The sequence below is a fragment of the Lepisosteus oculatus genome, chromosome 2 (genome assembly GCF_040954835.1).
Source record: "Lepisosteus oculatus isolate fLepOcu1 chromosome 2, fLepOcu1.hap2, whole genome shotgun sequence".
Classification (NCBI taxonomy): Eukaryota; Metazoa; Chordata; class Actinopteri; order Semionotiformes; family Lepisosteidae; genus Lepisosteus; species Lepisosteus oculatus.
This window is the reverse complement of record NC_090697.1, coordinates 66,222,909-66,241,279: the sequence shown is the minus strand read 5'-3', so window position 1 is coordinate 66,241,279 and position 18,371 is coordinate 66,222,909. Positions and strand designations below refer to the sequence as shown.

Here is an 18,371-nt window from a genome sequence, read left to right as displayed (position 1 = left end):
AGAGTGTGTGTGCAATGTCACGCTGATCAATCAGTAACAATAGGGGCCTCATGCTGCAACCCAGATGGGTCTAATTAAGGACCCTATCCTGCCACGTAATGCCACTTGATCATGTATCAATCTATTTTATAAGAAGCATTTTTCAGTGTTATGTTGGATTCAATGATTTATGAGAAGAAACACTACAGTAATTAGCTCTTGCCACTACACAATGCTGAGGAGCAAACTCTAAAGACACCTCTAATTTCACCTTTTGCTTAAATAAACTCAAGGTTCCCATAATTCGTATCTACCTCTCTGCTTGTCAGACATGGCTCTACAGTGCTCTGTTGAACTACAATCATTGGATAAGCAGGACCATAACAAAGAAATTGTTTTTCTTTCTGTTTCATTCTGTGTTGTACTGCAGGTAACTTGTTTGTTTGCATTCCAAAAGAAACAAACGTACAGTCATCACCTCGGGTGAAATACGGGAAGAGCTAGCATTTTTTGTAACCCTACTGCTATCATTAGAAATACAATATTTCTCCCAGCACAGCCACACCAAGAGAATCCACTTGCCTTCACACACTGTCCTCTTCTGACAGTGTTGCACCAGAGGTGTGGAAACAGGCTAAGATCCTGAGGGTGAGTTTGAGTTCATGGTGTTGGATTAAATATTCTCCTTGGGGTTTAAGAAGATCGCTACACTTATTGCAATCCCTGCAACAAAACAGTACAAACCAGTGATGACGGTAGGTAAATGTAGCAGGTGATCATTCTATAGATTAATCCTGTGGCTCTGATCCAGGTTAACAATCTAGAGATTTCATGTTTCAGCAGAGGTCTGTGTTGTCTGATTTTAGAGATAATGAGATCCCTGTTTATTTTGCTGTACTGAACTCACAGTTTTAGTCACTCGAGAGTTGTTTGGTATGACAGGGCTTTTTGGGTCCTTGTCTATGCTGTCAACCTGTTTACCTTCGATTATACAATAGTGTTGCCTCAGCGATCATTATACAGACAAATGCTAAATTGTAAAGACATTGTAACGACAGAATATAGATTAGAAACTGATTAGAAACATGAATTATTCTTTCAAATTTGGTTGTCTTCTTCCCTCCCTCTCTCTCTTCCCTCCCTCTCTCTCTCTTCCCTCCCTCTCTTCCCACCCTCTCGCTCTGTTCCCTCCCTCTCTCATTCTCCCTCCCCCTCACTCTCCTTGCCTCATTATTCTTCTCTCCTCTCATTCTCCTTTCCTAGTTCTTATCCTCCCTCTCTCAGTTTCCGTCTCTCTCTCATTCTCATGCTCAACCCTGTCCTCCCTCATCGTGCTGTTTTCAGTCTGATTCTCCCTCTTTCCCACTCTTCCCCCTCACTCTGTCTCTCTCTGCTGGTCAAGGATGGCGTCTCATAAGCAGATCCTGTTGAAGGTGATACTGCTGGGCAGCTCAGGGTGAGGAGAGGACACGACAATAGTACACTCTGCAAGTCGCTCACAATCCAGGCTAGTGCTCACTCACTCTTACTCTCCCTGCTGGTGTCTGTGTGTGCTTCCAGGGTGGGGAAGACCTCTCTGATGAACCAGTATGTCAACAAGATGTTCAGTAGCCAGTACAAGGCCACCATCGGTGCTGACTTCCTCACCAAGGAAATCATAGTGGATGACCACCTTGTGACCCTGCAGGTCAGTTGTCCAGCTGTCTTTATGTGTCTTGTCCCTGTGTGTGTCTGTCATCATGCAGGCAGTGTATCTCTCTGTCCAGCTGTGTGCTTGTCCTCCGTCAGTTTGTGACAGTACCTGCTGAGTGTTTGTCTGCTCGGGTTTAATGTCTGCCTGCTGTGAGCTCTTGTGCTCTGTGGCTGTGCTGCAGATCTGGGACACAGCAGGACAGGAGCGATTCTCTTCCCTGGTGGCGGGGTTTTACCGAGGAGCGGACAGCTGCATTCTGGTGTTCGATGTCACGCAGCCCGAGAGCTTCAAGAAACTGGACAGCTTGCGGGACGAGTTCCTGATCGAGGCCAGTCCCCGAGACCCTGAGAACTTCCCCTTCATCGTTCTGGGCAATAAGATTGACCTGGAGAACAGACAGGTCAGCCCCGAGCTCTCGAAACTCAGAGTGTCTCAGATCTCAGACATACGAAGGGTTAAATAAGACAAGTGGGCTACTGGACTCATTGCAGTTTGCTGATCACTGCATGAAACCCTTAGAGATATTTCTTCAAAGAGACTGTCTTTGCTGGTAAGCTTCAACAGCAGGGCTCAGAACTGGAAAGTTTACATGTGGCATCCTGGGTGGGGCATTACTGTTGTACCCTGGAGCAATGGAAACCACTTTGGATAAAAGCATCAGCCAAATAATTCTTCACCCGAGGCACTGTGTAAAGAAAATAGGAGTGAGCCAGCGAGTGTAGGTTTACAGAGAGTGTTGTGGGCTCTGTGTGTAGGCTGGCAGTGTTGGTTAAGAGTGGTGATGCAGTAATGTTGAACCTGGTGCGTCTTTACCAGGTGAAGGCAACGCGTGCGCAGGCCTGGTGTCAGAGTAAGAAAAACATCCTGTACTTCGAGACCAGCGCCAAGGAGGATATCAACATACACCAGGCCTTCCAGACTATCGCTTGCAACGCGCTCAAACAGGTGTGCTCCCCTGGGCAGGTTCAATCCAAACCTCTACTGGTTAATTCACTCCTGGTTAGATTCAGACACACACCTGTACAGGTTAAGTCACACATCTGGGCAGGTAGATGGGATACTGAGCATGTTATACTCAGTCTTTATATTATAGACATATGCCAATGTGATGTAAACGGAAGACCTCAAAGATTGACAACCCTCTTTAAAAAATACTGCAGTCACACCAACAGATACGCAGGCTGAAAGACTAGCGATCTAGTTGACAGAAAGGCAGTGAGACTGACCTGCAGCAGCGGACTGTCCAGCCTCACCTATCCTGCCTGTTTCTGGATACTCTTGACCATTCGTCCCTGCTCCAGGATTACTGACCACTTTGATCTTCCAGGATCAGTCACCTGTCAGCAGGATGGGTATCGTGGGTGTTTATCTTTTTTTTTAATAAATAAAAGTATCGATGAATACCCAGGCTGTCTCCCTGAAACTTCTATTTTTATTTAATAATTGTCATTTTTTTATCTACTGTATATCTTTTCTATTTACTGCTGAACACAAGTTATTATCTCATAGGATTTAATGAACTCTAGTGTAAATACTACTATTGCTGCTGCTGATGTGCTCTTTTGTCTTCTAGGAAGCCAAAGTGGAGATTTCCAGTGACATCTCTGAGACGATCACCCTGAGGGACAGACAGGAGCCCACTCCCAGCAGGGGCTGCAACTGCTGAGAGAGGGCTTGAGGGAGGAGAGCAGGGGGGAGTGGACAGAGACCAGAGAGCTGAAAGAGGGGCAGCACTGTCTGCTGCAAAATAACAGGTCCAGTCCCAGAATTCCTTCAGCTTCCAGTCCTACCGGTGGAGGGGGAGGAAACTCCTGGCAGAGGGCTGGCAGCCCAGTGTAGCGTTTCCCTTCCTGCTTTGACAGCACCGTGATTCATCGATCTTGCCAATAAAACTCTTTGAATTTGAGTTTGGATGAAAAGGGAAGAAGAAGCAGTCACACAGGTGGAAACCCATCACTTCTCTGTACACTCTGGCTGTCAACATCCAGACTGGAGACACATGCTGGGCAGTGAAGTCACTCATTGCAGGACACAGCAAGAAATCCCGGAACAGTATAAGGAAAACACATTTACTCCATCCTCACACAATATTCCACTTGTCCTTTGATTCAGAAAATGGAAAAATGCTTATAAGAGCTGCAACTGTAAATTTAGAGTGTAATTATTGGATTAGGACTAAGATCGGCCCTTCCATTAAGAAGGCTTGGACCTTGCTGTGTATCCCAGCCGATGTCAGTCCTTTGTCCAGGAGAGCCACCTTCTGGACGGACCTGTAGGTCACATTTAATTACCATGAAACCAGAGTGATTGTCTGATTAACTCATTTTGAAATCTTTGTCAATAAAAATATGATCCCTTTACAGGCTTCTAGGACACAAACTGACCACTTGAACTGAGGAAATGACTAGATAAAATGATCACTTCTTTGCTATTTGATGATCAAGGGTGACCTATTAAAACTTGGATTGGAGCTCCCCAGAACCTGGACTGACCACATGCAGTGTACACAGAGGAGCCTGGTTATGACTGGTTATGCAGTAACACTGCAATGTATATGTGTGTTTTAACATTTTGTTTAGCACTGTCAAAATAAAATGGTCCATGCTAGCAACTGACTTTCTGAATGAGAGAGGATCTCGTCTTTAATGTGTGGGAATTCTACTCACACTTCTGCAATGCATCGTATATGTTTCACCTTGCAGAGAGAGACAACAAGGCATTTAGAGTGAGGCAATGGACGAGATTATGCAGGACCAATCTATATGTATTGACCCATTTCAGAACTCTGGGCCGAAAGCAGTTTGCAGTCAGGGTCTGGTTCTGGGGTGATTCTGCCCCTGTGCTTCAGAGAGAGCAGTGCTGTCAGGATTCATCATCTCATACAGGCCCTGCTGCTGTTGTATGCTACTTGCTCCTTTCTCAGAACTCACTGTTCAAGTATCCCTGTCTCTGCACGGTGTGCCAGTAGTGGTAATTTTGGATTTCCAGGGTTCTCAGTCCTATACTGTATCTCCATGGGACACTGGCCCCAGTCTGAGCAGAGCTGAGCTCCAGAATCTTCCCCTGCCGCTAGCTGCGTCAGGACAGCAGGTTGTGAGTCCTGCTCTGTGATGCGCCAGGCTGCCTGCCTGCCTGCTGGGAGTCAGAGAGCAGTATACGACGCTGTCTCTCTGAGGGCAGTACAGACTGTCCACTGTGTCCCTCACCTGGCTCCCTGCTGTTTGTTCTGGTGCAAACACAAATTCCATGCATATAGTTCCCCAGTGCTGTGAGGCAGCAATGCTAACCACTGTGTCACTGTGTCGCTCTTCTTACGTCAGGTGATGAAACCTGTTGCAGACAGATGCAGTGTATGGAACTGGGAGGAGAGTCAGAGTGTGGAGTGGGTGTCGGTGGACACTGGGAGGATTGTCGGTCTTGTTTATCAGGTCACTTGGTGAAAATTAAGCCATTTTTCAACAGACAGTTTGGCTTCCACGATGTTTATCCTTTCATGTTTGGTTCTTGCCTTTTCAGCCTGTCTCAGAATTTTGCTTAGTGGAACTAAAATGAACAGTCTGCAGCCCCGTTTTCCCAATGAATGAGTCAGGAAGATCCCCATCTATTTTCAGTAACTGCGTAGCCCAATACAGGGCCAGAGCCTTACCTTGCAGACAATGGGCATAAGTCCACAGTGAGCACAGGTGTACAAGGAGCAATTCAGAGATCCCTGTAAAACCAAGCCTTAGGTCACACAACAATTAGGAGGGCATCCAAACTCCACCCAGAAGCACCTCAGACCAGAATTGAACCCTGGACCTATGATCTGTGGTGGTGGTGGGGCGGCACCAAAAGCTAAGTGTCATGTCACCATGTTACCCCTCAGAGCAAGGATCTCATTCCTGAGACTTGAAAAGGGGTATACTTCCAGAGGTCTCAATCCAGAACTTCACTGTGGTCTGGCAGCACATCCTTCTGTAACTCTTTCACTGTCTCCTATTCTATCTGAGCACTTGGTTCCTCTTAACTGTCTATGTTCATGTACTGATACTGTTGCACTTTGTTTAAAAAATGAGAAAATCTTCTTAGAAAAGACATCTTCAACATCTTGGGGGGTTATTTACAAAGTGATCCTGGGACACTTAAGGACTTTAAAACAAGCACAGGTTAGGGGATAGAAATGGAAATTAAAGGGAGCTCGAGACGCCTTATTTGACACAAAGAGTTGTGGGAGTCTGGAGCAAGCCCATGCTGTTGAGTGCATATCCCAGGATCCGTCCAGAAACACCAGAATGAGGTACTTCAATCAATGTGTTTGCAGCCAAATAAATAAAATGGCCCAGATGGATTCATTTGTAACTTTTTTGTTGTTTCATGAACAGGGGGAGATCTTGCTTCTGTCAGGAGTCACCTTGCATATCAGCAGACATGGCAGAAGGATGGATTTAACTCCATTTGTCCTGCTTTTCTGACAGTACACATACATTCCATGAATAACAGAGAATAAAAACATGTTTAATCCTTTTTTAGCATAATCGGAAACATGTAGGATCAAGGATCAAGATCAAAACCACACAGTATCAGCCATCAGTTCCAAAATCAAAGATTTCGCTAGGGGAATAGGTTCACATGAAATAAAAGAGCCCTATACCCAAACAACCAAAGCCATGAGACTCTCTCAAGGTTTCCAGGCTAATATCAACAGAGAACATGGCTCTCCTATAGCTGGAGGTGGGACAGTCTGATCTGATGATTGTACCCAGTGAACACAAGAGTGTGTGTGCAATGTCACGCTGATAAATCAGTAACAATGGAGGCCTCATGCTGCAACCCAGATGCGTCTAATTAAGGACCCTATCCTGCTACGTATTGCTAGAGTAATGCCACTTGATCATGTATCAATCTATATTACAAGAAGCAGTTTTCAGTGTTATGTTGGTTTCAATGATTTATGAGAAGAAACACTAATTAGCTCTTGCCACTACACAATGCTGAGGAGCAGACTCTAAAGACACCTCTAATTTCACCTTTTGCTTAAATAAACTCAAGGTTAGCAGTGAATGGGTCCAAGCCCAAGTTAACTGGTAAAAGCTCATTAATATTCATTCCCATAATTTGTATCTACCTGTCTTCTTGTCAGACATGGCTCTACAATGCTCTGTTGAACTACAATCATTGGATAAGCAGGACCATACCAAAGAATATGTTTTTCTTTCTGTTTCTTTCTGTGTTGTACTGAAGGTGACTTGTTCGTTTACATTCCAAAAGAAACAAACGTACAGTCGTCACCTCAGCAGAAATACGGGAACAGCTAACATTTTTTGTAACCCTACTGCTATCGTAAGAAATACAATATTTCTCCCAGCACAGCCACACCAAGAGAATCCACTTGCCTTCACACACTGTCCTCTTCTGACAGTGTTGCACCAGAGGTGTGGAAACAGGCTAAGATCGTGAGGGTGAGTTTGTGTTCATGGTTTTGGATTAAATATTCTCCTTGGGGCTCAAGAAGATCACTACACTTACTACAATCCCTGCAACAAAACAATACAAACCACAGTGATGACGGTAGGTAAATGTAGCAGTTGATCATTCTGGAGATTTATCCTGTGGCTCTCATCCAGGTTAACAATCTAGAGATTTCATGTTTCTGCAGAGGTCTGTGTTGTCTGATTTTAGAGATAGTGAGATCCCTGTTTATTTTTCTGTACTGAACTCACAGTTTTAGTCAATCGAGAGCTGTTTGGTATGACAGGGCTTTTTGGTTCCTTGTCTATGCTGTCAACCTGTTTTCATTCGATTATACAATAGTGTTGCCTCAGCGATCATTATACAGACAAATGCTAAATTGTAAAGATGTTGTAACACCAGAATATGGATACGAAAATGAGACATTAATTATTCTTTCAATTTTGCGTCTCTCTCTCTTCCCTCCCTCTCTCATTCTCTCTCCCCCTCACTCTCCTTTCCTCTTTTTTTCTCTCCTCTCATTCTCCTTTCCTAGTTCTTATCCTCCCTCTCTCAGTTTCAGTCTCTCTCTCGTTCTCATGCTCACCCTCTCCTCCCTCATTGTGCTGTTTTCAGTCTGATTCTCCCTCTTTCCCACTCTTCCCCCTCACTCTGTCTCTCTCTGCTGGTCCAGGATGGCGTCTCGTAAGAAGATCCTGTTGAAGGTGATACTGCTGGGCATCTCAGGGTGAGGAGAGGACACGACAATAGTACACTCTGCACGTCGCACAAACTCCAGGCTAGTGCTCACTCACTCTTCCTCTCCCTGCTGGTGTCTGTGTGTGCTTGCAGGGTGGGGAAGACCTCTCTGATGAACCAGTATGTCAACAAGAAGTTCAGTAGCCAGTACAAGGGCACCATCGGTGCTGACTTCCTCACCAAGGAGGTCATAGTGGATGATCAACTTGTGATCCTACAGGTCAGTTGTCCAGCTGTCTTTATGTGTCTTGTCCCTGTGTGTGTCAGTCATCATGCAGGCAGTGTATTTCTCTGTCCAGCTGTGTGTTTGTCCTCCGTTTGTGACAGTACCTGCTAAGTGTTTGTCTGCTCGGGTTTAATGTCTGCCTGCTGTGAGCTCTTGTGCTTTGGGCTGTGCTGCAGATCTGGGACACAGTAGGACAGGAGCGATTCTCGTCCCTGGTGGCGGGGTTTTACCGAGGAGCGGACAGCTGCATTCTGGTGTTCGACGTCACGCAGCCTGAGAGCTTCAAGAAACTGGACAGCTTGCGGGACGAGTTCCTGATCGAGGCCAGTCCCCGAGACCCCGAGAACTTCCCCTTCGTCGTTCTGGGCAATAAGATCGACCTGAAAAACAGACAGGTCAGCCCTGAGCTCTCAAAATTCAGAGTTTCTCTGATCTCAGACATACGAAGGGTTAAATAAGACAAGGGGGCTACTGGACTCATTGCAGTTTGCTGATCAGTGCATGAAACCCATAGAGATATTTCTTCAAAGAGACTGTCTTTGCACGTCAGCTTCAACAACAGGACTGGAAAACGTCAGCTAAATTATTCTTCACCCGTGGCACTGTGTATAGTAAAGAGGAGCGCGCAAGTGTAGGTTTCCAGAGTGTCATGGGCTCTGTGTGTAGGCTGACAGTGTTGATAATCTGAGAAGTGATGCAGTATCTCTGTCTTGAGTAGGTAACGACGAAAAGCGCGCAGGCCTGGTGTCTGATGAAGAACAACATCCTGTACTTCGAGACCAGCGCCAAGGAGAATATCAACATACACCAGGCCTTCCAGACTATCGCTTGCAACGCGCTCAAACAGGTGTGCTCCCCTGGGCAGGTTCAATCCAAACCTCTACTGGTTAATTCACACTCCTGGTTAGATTCAGACACACACCTGTACAGGTTAAGTCACACATCTGGGCAGGTGGATAGGATACTGAGCATGTTATACTCAGTCTTTACATTTCAGACATATGCCAATGTGATGTAAACGGAAGACCCCACAGATTGACAACCCTCTTTAAAAAATACTGCAGTCACACCAACAGATACGCAGGCTGAAAGACTAGCGATCTAGTTGACAGAAAGGCAGTGAGACTGACCTGCAGCAGCGGACTATCCAGCCTCACCTATCCTGCCTGTTGCTGGATACTCTTGACCAATCGTCCCTGCTGGGTTTCTATGGTTACTGACCACTTTGATCTTCCAGGATCAGTCACCTGTCAGCAGGATGGGTATCGTGGGTGTTTATCTTTTTGTTAATAAATAAAAGTATTGATGAATACCCAGGCTGTCTCCCTGAAACTTCTATTTTTACGTAATAATTGTCATTTTTTATCTACTGTATATCTTTTCTATTCACTGCTGAACACAAGTTATTATCTCATGGGATTTAATGAACTCTAGTGTAAATACTACTATCGCTGCTGCTGATGTGATCTTTTGTCTTCCAGGAAAACGAAGTGGAGATTTTCAGTGACATCTCTGAGACGATCACCCTGAGGGACAGACAGGAGTCCACTCCCAGCAGGGGCTGCAACTGCTGAGAGAGGGCTTGAGGGAGGAGAGCAGGGGGGAGTGGACAGAGACCAGAGAGCTGAAAGAGGGGCAGCACTGTCTGCTGCAAAATAACAGGTCCAGTCCCAGAATTCCTTCAGCTTCCAGTCCTACCGGTGGAGGGGGAGGAAACTCCTGGCAGAGGGCTGGCAGCCCAGTGTAGTGTTTCCCTTCCTGCTTTAACAGCACCGTGATTCATCGATCTTGCCATAAAAGCTCTTGGAGCCTGGTTATTACTTTTTAAAGCAGTAACACTGCAATGTATATGTGTGTTTTAACATTTTGTTTAGCACTGTCAAAATAAAATGGTCCATGCTAGCAACTGACTTTCTGAATGAGAGAGGATCTCGTCTTTAATGTGTGGGAATTCTACTCACACTTCTGCAATGCATCGTATATGTTTCACCTTGCAGAGAGAGACAACAAGGCATTTAGAGTGAGGCAATGGAAGAGATTATACAGGACCCATCTATATGTATTGACCCATTTCAGAACTCTGGGCCGAATGCAGTTTGCTGTCAGGGTCTGGTTCTGGGGTGATTCTGCCCCTGTGCTTCAGAGAGAGCAGTGCTTTGAGGATTCACCATCTCATACAGGCCCTGCTGCTGTTGTATGCTACTTGCTCCTTTCTCAGAACTCACTGTTCAAGTATCCCTGTCTCTGCACGGTGTGCCAGTAGTGGTAATTTTGGATTTCCAGGGTTCTCAGTCCTATACTGTATCTCCATGGGACACTGGCCCCAGTCTGAGCAGAGCTGAGCTCCAGAACCTTCCCCTGCCGCTCCCTGTGTCAGGACAGCAGGTTGTGAGTCCTGCTCTGTGATGCGCCAGGCTGCCTGCCTGCCTGCTGGGAGTCAGAGAGCAGTATACGACGCTGTCTCTCTGAGGGCAGTACAGACTGTCCACTGTGTCCCTCACCTGGCTCCCTGCTGTTTGTTCTGGTGCAAACACAAAGTCCATGCATATAGTTCCCCAGTGCTGTGAGGCAGCAATGCTAACCACTGTGTCACTGTGTCGCTCTTCTTACGTCAGGTGATGAAACCTGTTGCAGACAGATGCAGTGTATGGAACTGGGAGGAGAGTCAGAGTGTGGAGTGGGTGTCGGTGGACACTGGGAGGATTGTCGGTCTTGTTAATCAGGTCACTTGGTGAAAATTAAGCCATTTTTCAACAGACAGTTTGGCTTCCACGATGTTTTCTCTGTCATGTTTGGTTCTTGCCTTTTCAGCCTGTCTCAACATTATGCTTAGTGGAACTAAAATGAACAATCTGCAGCTCCGTTTTCTCAATGAATGAGTCAGGAAGATCCACATCTATTTTCAGTAACTGCGTAGCCCAATACAGGGCCACAGAGGGGCAGAGCCTTACCTTGCAGACAATGGGCATAAGTCCACAGTGAGCACAGGTGTACAAGGAGCAATTCAGAGATCCCTGTAAAACCAAGCCTTAGGTCACACAACAATTAGGAGGGCATCCAAACTCCACCCAGAAGCACCTTAGACCAGAATTGAACCCTGGACCTATGATCTGTGGTGGTGGTGGGGGGGGCACCAAAAGCTAAGTGTCATGTCACCATGCTGCCCCTCAGAGCAAGGATCTCATTCCTGAGACTTGAAAAGGGGTATACTTCCAGAGGTCTCAATCCAGAACTTCACTGTGGTCTGGCAGCACATCCTTCTGTAACTCTTTCACTGTCTCCTATTCTATCTGAGTACTGGGTTCCTCTTTACTGTCGATGTTCATGTACTGATACTGTTGCACTTTGTTTAAAAAATGAGAAAATCTTCTTAGAAAAGACATCTTCAACATCTTGGGGGGTTGTTTACAAAGTGATCCTGGGACACTTAAGGACTTTAAAACAAGCACAGGTTAGGGGATAGAAATGGAAATTAAAGGGAGCTCGAGAGGCCTTATTTGACACAAAGAGTTGTGGGAGTCTGGAGCAAGCCCATGCTGTTGACTGCATATCCCAGGATCCGTCCAGAAACACCAGAATGAGATAATTCAATAAATGTGTTTGCAGCCAAATAAATAAAATGGCCCAGATGGATTCATTTGTAGCTTTTTTGTTGTTTCATGAACAGGGGGAGATCTTGCTTCTGTCAGGAGTCACCTTGCAAATCAGCAGACATGGCAGAAGGATGGATTTAACTCCATTTGCCCTGCTTTTCTGACCGTACACATACATTCCATGAATAACAGAGAATAAAAACGTGTTTAACCCTTTTTGAGCATAATCGGAAACATGTAGGATCCATGATCAAGATCAAAACCACACAGTATCAGCCATCAGTTCCAAAATCAAAGATTTCACTAGGGGAATAGGTTCACCTGTAATAAAAAAGCCCTATATCCAAACAACCAAAGCCATGAGACTCTCTCAAGGTTTCCAGGCTAATATCAACAGAGAACATGGCTCTCCTATAGCTAGAGGTGGGACAGTCTGATCTGATGATTGTACCCAGTGAACACAAGAGTGTGTGTGCAATGTCATGCTGATCAATCAGTAACAATAGAGGCCTCATGCTGCAACCCAGATGGGTCTAATTAAGGACCCTATCCTGCCACGTATTGCTAGAGTAATGCCACTTGATCATGTATCAATCTATTTTACAAGAAGCATTTTTCAGTGTTATGATGGTTTCAATGATTTTTGAGAAGAAACACTAATTAGCTCTTGCCACTACACAATGCTGAGGAGCAGACTCTAAAGACACCTCTAATTTCACCTTTTGCTTAAATAAACTCAAGGTTAGCAGCGAATGGGTCAAAGCCCAAGTTAACTGGTAAAAGCTCATTAATATTCATTCCCATAATTTGTATCTACCTGTCTGCTTGTCAGACATGGCTCTACAATGCTCTGTTGGACTACAATCATTGAATAGGCAGGACCATACCAAAGAATATGTTTTTCTTTCTGTTTCTTTCTGTGTTGTACTGAAGGTGACTTGTTCGTTTACATTCCAAAAGAAACAAACGTACATTCATCACCTCAGCAGAAATACGGGAAGAGTTAACATTTTCTGATTTTAGAGATAATGAGATCCCTGTTTATTTTTCTGTACTGAACTCACAGTTTTATTCAATCGAGAGCTGTTTGGTATGACAGGGCTTTTTGGGTCCTTGTCTATGCTGTCAACCTGTTTACATTCGATTATACAATAGTGTTGCCTCAGTGATCATTCTACAGGCAAATGCTAAATTGTAAAGATGTTGTAACAACAGAATATGGTTACGAAAATTAGACATTAATTATTCTTTCAATTTTGCAACTCTCTCTCTTCCCTCCATCTCTCATTCTCCCTCCCCCTCACTCTCCTTTCCCCTTTTTGTCTCTCCTCTCATTCTCCTTTCCTAGTTCTTATCCTCCCTCTCTCAGTTTCCGTCTCTCTCTCATTCTCATGCTCACCCTCTCCTCCCTCATCGTGCTGTTTTCAGTCTGATTCTCTGTCTTTCCCACTCTTCCCCCTCACTCTGTCTCTCTCTGCTGGTCCAGGATGGCGTCTCGTAAGAAGATTCTGTTGAAGGTGATACTGCTGGGCAGCTCAGGGTGAAGAGAGGACACGACAATAGTACACTCTGCACGTCACACAAACTCCAGGCTAGTGCTCACTCACTCTTCTTCTCCCTGCTGGTGTCTGTGTGTGCTTGCAGGGTGGGGAAGACTTCTCTGATGAACCAGTATGTCAACAAGAACTTCAGTAGCCCGTACAAGGCCACCATCGGTACTGACTTCCTCACCAAGGAGGTCATAGTGGATGATCAACTTGTGATTCTACAGGTCAGTTGTCCAGCTGTCTTTATGTGTCTTGTCCCTGTGTGTGTCAGTCATCATGCAGGCAGTGTATCTCTCTGTCCAGCTGTGTGCTTGTCCTCCGTCAGTTTGTGACAGTACCTGCTGAGTGTTTGTCTGCTCGGGTTTAATGTCTGCCTCCTGTGAGCTCTTGTGCTCTGTGGCTGTGCTGCAGATCTGGGACACAGCAGGACAGGAGCGATTCTTATCCCTGGTGGCGGGGTTTTACCGAGGAGCGGACAGCTGCATTCTGGTGTTCGATGTCATGCAGCCCGAGAGCTTCAAGAAACTGGACAGCTTGCGGGATGAGTTCCTGATCTAGGCCAGTCCCCGAGACCCTGAGAACTTCCCCTTCGTCGTTCTGGGCAATAAGATCGACCTGGAAAACAGACAGGTCAGCCCTGAGCTCTCAAAACTCAGAGTGTCTCTGATCTCAGACATACGAAGGGTTAAAGAAGACAAGGGGGCTACTGGACTCATTGCAGTTTGCTGATCAGTGCATGAAACCCATAGAGATATTTCTTCAAAGAGACTGTCTTTGTACTTCAGCTTCAACAACAGGACTGGAAAGCTTCAGCTAAATTATTCTTCACCCGTGGCACTGTGTATAGTAAAGAGTAGCGAGCCAGTAAGTGTAGGTTTCCAGAGTGTCGTGGGCTCTGAGTGTAGGCTGACAGTGTGATAATCTGAGCAGTGATGCAGTATCTCTGTCTTGAGTAGGTAACGACGAAAAGTGCGCAGGCCTGGTGTCTGATGAAGAACAACATCCTGTACTTCGAGACCAGCGCCAAGGAGAATATCAACGTACACCAGGCCTTCCAGACTATCGCTCGCAACACACTCAAACAGGTGTGCTCCCCTGGGCAGGTTCAATCCAAACCTCTACTGGTTAATTCACACTCCTGGTTAGATTCAGACAGACACCTGTGCAGGTTAAGTCACACATCTGGGCAGGTGGATGGGATACTGAGCATGTTATACTCAGTCTTTACATTTCAGACATATGCCAATGTGATGTAAACGGAAGACCCCAAAGATTGACAACCCTCTTTAAAAAATACTGCAGTCAGACCAACAGATACGCAGGCTGAAAGACTAGCGATCTAGCTGACAGAAAAGCAGTGAGACTGACCTGCAGCAGCGGACTGTCCAGCCTCACCTATCCTGCCTGTTTCTGGATTCTCTTGACCAATCGTCCCTGCTGGGTTTCCATGGTTACTGACCACTTTGATCTTCCAGGATCAGTCACCTGTCAGCAGGATGGGTATCATGGGTGTTTACCTTTTTGTTAATAAATAAAAGTATTGATGAATACCCAGGCTGTCTCCCTAAAATTTCTATTTTTATGTAATAATTGTGATTTTTTATCTACTGTATATCTTTTCTATTCACTGCTGAACAAAAGTTATTATCTCATGGAATTTAATGAACTCTAGTGTAAATACTACTACTGCTGATGCTGATGTGATCTTTTGTCTTCCAGGAAGCCAAAGTGGAGATTTTCAGTGACATCTCTGAGACGATCACCCTGAGGGACAGACAGGAGCCCACCCCCAGCAGTGGCTGCAACTGCTGAGAGAGGGCTTGAGGGAGGAGAGCAGGGGGGAGTGGACAGAGACCAGAGAGCTGAAAGAGGGGCAGCACTGTCTGCTGCAAAATAACAGGTCCAGTCCCAGAATTCCTTCAGCTTCCAGTCCTACCGGTGGAGGGGGAGGAACCTCCTGGCAGAGGGCTGGCAGCCCAGTGTAGCGTTTCCCTTCCTGCTTTGACAGCACTGTGATTCATCGATCTTGCCAAAAAAGCTCTTGGAGCCTGGTTATTACTTTTTAAAGCAGTAACACTGCAATGTATATGTGTGTTTTAACATTTTGTTTAGCACTGTCAAAATAAAATGGTCCATGCTAGCAACTGACTTTCTGAATGAGAGAAGATCTCATCTTTAATGTGTGGGAATTCTACTCACACTTCTGCAATGCATCGTATATGTTTCACCTTGCAGAGAGAGACATCAAGGCATTTAGAGTGAGGCAATGGAAGAGATTATACAGGACCCATCTATATGTATTGACCCATTTCAGAACTCTGGGCCGAATGCAGTTTGCAGTCAGGGTCTGGTTCTGGGGTGATTCTGCCCCTGTGCTTCAGAGAGAGCAGTGCTTTGAGGATTCACCATCTCATACAGGCCCTGCTGCTGTTGTATGCTACTTGCTCCTTTCTCAGAACTCACTGTTCAAGTATCCCTGTCTCTGCATGGTGTGCCAGTAGTGGTAATTTTGGATTTCCAGGGTTCTCAGTCCTATACTGTATCTCCATGGGACACTGGCCCCAGTCTGAGCAGAGCTGAGCTCCAGAATCTTCCCCTGCCGCTCCCTGTGTCAGGACAGCAGGTTGTGAGTCCTGCTCTGTGATGTGCCAGGCTGCCTGCCTGCCTGCTGGGAGTCAGAGAGCAGTATACAACGCTGTCTCTCTGAGGGCAGTACAGACTGTCCACTGTGTCCCTCACCTGGCTCCCTGCTGTTTGTTCTGGTGCAAACACAAATTCCATGCATATAGTTCCCCAGTGCTGTGAGGCAGCAATGCTAACCACTGTGTCACTGTGTCGCTCTTCTTACGTCAGGTGATGAAACCTGTTGCAGACAGATGCAGTGTATGGAACTGGGAGGAGAGTCAGAGTGTGGAGTGGGTGTCGGTGGACACTGGGAGGATTGTCGGTCTTGTTAATCAGGTCACTTGGTGAAAATTAAGCCATTTTTCAACAGACAGTTTGGCTTCCACGATGTTTTCTCTGTCATGTTTGGTTCTTGCCTTTTCAGCCTGTCTCAACATTATGCTTAGTGGAACTAAAATGAACAATCTGCAGCTCCGTTTTCTCAATGAATGAGTCAGGAAGATCCACATCTATTTTCAGTAACTGCGTAGCCCAATACAGGGCCACAGAGGGGCAGAGCCTTACCTTTCAGACAATGGGCATAAGTCCACAGTGAGCACAGGTGTACAAGGAGCAATTCAGAGATCCCTGTAAAACCAAGCCTTAGGTCACACAACAATTAGGAGGGCATCCAAACTCCACCCAGAAGCACCTTAGACCAGAATTGAACCCTGGACCTATGATCTGTGGTGGTGGTGGGGGGGGCACCAAAAGCTAAGTGTCATGTCACCATGCTGCCCCTCAGAGCAAGGATCTCATTCCTGAGACTTGAAAAGGGGTATACTTCCAGAGGTCTCAATCCAGAACTTCACTGTGGTCTGGCAGCACATCCTTCTGTAACTCTTTCACTGTCTCCTATTCTATCTGAGTACTGGGTTCCTCTTTACTGTCGATGTTCATGTACTGATACTGTTTCACTTTGTTTAAAAAATGAGAAAATCTTCTTAGAAAAGACATCTTCAACATCTTGGGGGGTTGTTTACAAAGTGATCCTGGGACACTTAAGGACTTTAAAACAAGCACAGGTTAGGGGATAGAAATGGAAATTAAAGGGAGCTCGAGAGGCCTTATTTGACACAAAGAGTTGTGGGAGTCTGGAGCAAGCCCATGCTCTTGACTGCATATCCCAGGATCCGTCCAGAAACACCAGAATGAGATAATTCAATAAATGTGTTTGCAGCCAAATAAATAAAATGGCCCAGATGGATTCATTTGTAGCTTTTTTGTTGTTTCATGAACAGGGGGAGATCTTGCTTCTGTCAGGAGTCACCTTGCAAATCAGCAGACATGGCAGAAGGATGGATTTAACTCCATTTGCCCTGCTTTTCTGACCGTACACATACATTCCATGAATAACAGAGAATAAAAACGTGTTTAACCCTTTTTGAGCATAATCGGAAACATGTAGGATCCAGGATCAAGATCAAAACCACACAGTATCAGCCATCAGTTCCAAAATCAAAGATTTCACTAGGGGAATAGGTTCACCTGTAATAAAAAAGCCCTATATCCAAACAACCAAAGCCATGAGACTCTCTCAAGGTTTCCAGGCTAATATCAACAGAGAACATGGCTCTCCTATAGCTAGAGGCGGGACAGTCTGATCTGATGATTGTACCCAGTGAACACAAGAGTGTGTGTGCAATGTCACGCTGATCAATCAGTAACAATAGAGGCCTCATGCTGCAACCCAGATGGGTCTAATTAAGGACCCTATCCTGCCACGTATTGCTAGAGTAATGCCACTTGATCATGTATCAATCTATTTTACAAGAAGCATTTTTCAGTGTTATGATGGTTTCAATGATTTTTGAGAAGAAACACTAATTAGCTCTTGCCACTACACAATGCTGAGGAGCAGACTCTAAAGACACCTCTAATTTCACCTTTTGCTTAAATAAACTCAAGGTTAGCAGCGAATGGGTCAAAGCCCAAGTTAACTGGTAAAAGCTCATTAATATTCATTCCCATAATTTGTATCTACCTGTCTGCTTGTCAGACATGGCTCTACAATGCTCTGTTGGACTACAATCATTGAATAAGCAGGACCATACCAAAGAATATGTTTTTCTTTCTGTTTCTTTCTGTGTTGTACTGAAGGTGACTTGTTCGTTTACATTCCAAAAGAAACAAACGTACATTCATCACCTCAGCAGAAATACGGGAAGAGTTAACATTTTCTGATTTTAGAGATAATGAGATCCCTGTTTATTTTTCTGTACTGAACTCACAGTTTTAGTCAATCGAGAGCTGTTTGGTATGACAGGGCTTTTTGGGTCCTTGTCTATGCTGTCAACCTGTTTACATTCGATTATACAATAGTGTTGCCTCAGTGATCATTCTACAGGCAATTGCTAAATTGTAAAGATGTTGTAACAACAGAATATGGTTACGAAAATTAGACATTAATTATTCTTTCAATTTTGCAACTCTCTCTCTTCCCTCCATCTCTCATTCTCCCTCCCCCTCACTCTCCTTTCCCC

At 45.3% G+C, this 18,371-nt stretch overlaps 2 protein-coding genes and 1 pseudogene across 12 annotated transcripts; all 3 read left to right on the top strand.

Annotated features, from left to right (window-relative positions):
- The first annotated feature begins 455 nt into the window (after positions 1-455).
- On the top strand, positions 456-4,303 carry LOC102689033 (ras-related protein rab7-like). 6 transcript variants are annotated; one of them, XM_069181127.1, is made up of 6 exons: positions 456-627; positions 1,264-1,435; positions 1,540-1,666; positions 1,854-2,072; positions 2,489-2,617; positions 3,246-4,303. In XM_069181127.1, exons 2-6 carry the CDS (start codon positions 1,383-1,385, stop codon positions 3,336-3,338), a joined length of 621 nt encoding a protein of 206 aa, XP_069037228.1. In that variant the 5' UTR covers positions 456-627; positions 1,264-1,382; the 3' UTR covers positions 3,339-4,303. The 6 variants fall into 6 exon arrangements, with proteins under 6 accessions (XP_069037228.1, XP_069037232.1, XP_069037223.1 ...); XM_069181131.1 differs by having other exon boundaries at positions 1,243-1,435; positions 1,950-2,072; XM_069181122.1 differs by having other exon boundaries at positions 1,243-1,435.
- A 2,716-nt stretch (positions 4,304-7,019) lies between these two features.
- On the top strand, positions 7,020-9,986 carry LOC138224324 (ras-related protein rab7-like). 6 transcript variants are annotated; one of them, XM_069181100.1, is made up of 6 exons: positions 7,020-7,110; positions 7,794-7,847; positions 7,952-8,078; positions 8,261-8,479; positions 8,803-8,931; positions 9,566-9,986. In XM_069181100.1, the coding sequence occupies exons 2-6, from the start codon at positions 7,795-7,797 to the stop codon at positions 9,656-9,658; spliced, it is 621 nt and encodes a 206-aa protein (XP_069037201.1). In that variant the 5' UTR covers positions 7,020-7,110; position 7,794; the 3' UTR covers positions 9,659-9,986. The 6 variants fall into 6 exon arrangements, with proteins under 6 accessions (XP_069037201.1, XP_069037195.1, XP_069037183.1 ...); XM_069181094.1 differs by having other exon boundaries at positions 7,736-7,847; XM_069181082.1 differs by having other exon boundaries at positions 7,656-7,847.
- A 3,178-nt stretch (positions 9,987-13,164) lies between these two features.
- LOC138224329 (ras-related protein rab7-like) lies at positions 13,165-15,372 on the top strand (annotated as a pseudogene).
- Positions 15,373-18,371: the final 2,999 nt, after the last annotated feature.

Bases quoted from the DNA above. Each gene is read 5' to 3' on its own strand.
- LOC102689033 (XM_069181127.1), top strand. From the start codon at position 1,383: ATGGCGTCTCATAAGCAGATCCTGTTGAAGGTGATACTGCTGGGCAGC. The intron at 1,667-1,853 runs GTCAGTTGTCCA...GCTGTGCTGCAG, and splicing joins ACCACCTTGTGACCCTGCAG to ATCTGGGACACAGCAGGACA. The intron at 2,073-2,488 runs GTCAGCCCCGAG...CGTCTTTACCAG, and splicing joins TTGACCTGGAGAACAGACAG to GTGAAGGCAACGCGTGCGCA.
- LOC138224324 (XM_069181100.1), top strand. From the start codon at position 7,795: ATGGCGTCTCGTAAGAAGATCCTGTTGAAGGTGATACTGCTGGGCATC. The intron at 8,480-8,802 runs GTCAGCCCTGAG...TGTCTTGAGTAG, and splicing joins TCGACCTGAAAAACAGACAG to GTAACGACGAAAAGCGCGCA. The intron at 8,932-9,565 runs GTGTGCTCCCCT...TTTGTCTTCCAG, and splicing joins CTTGCAACGCGCTCAAACAG to GAAAACGAAGTGGAGATTTT.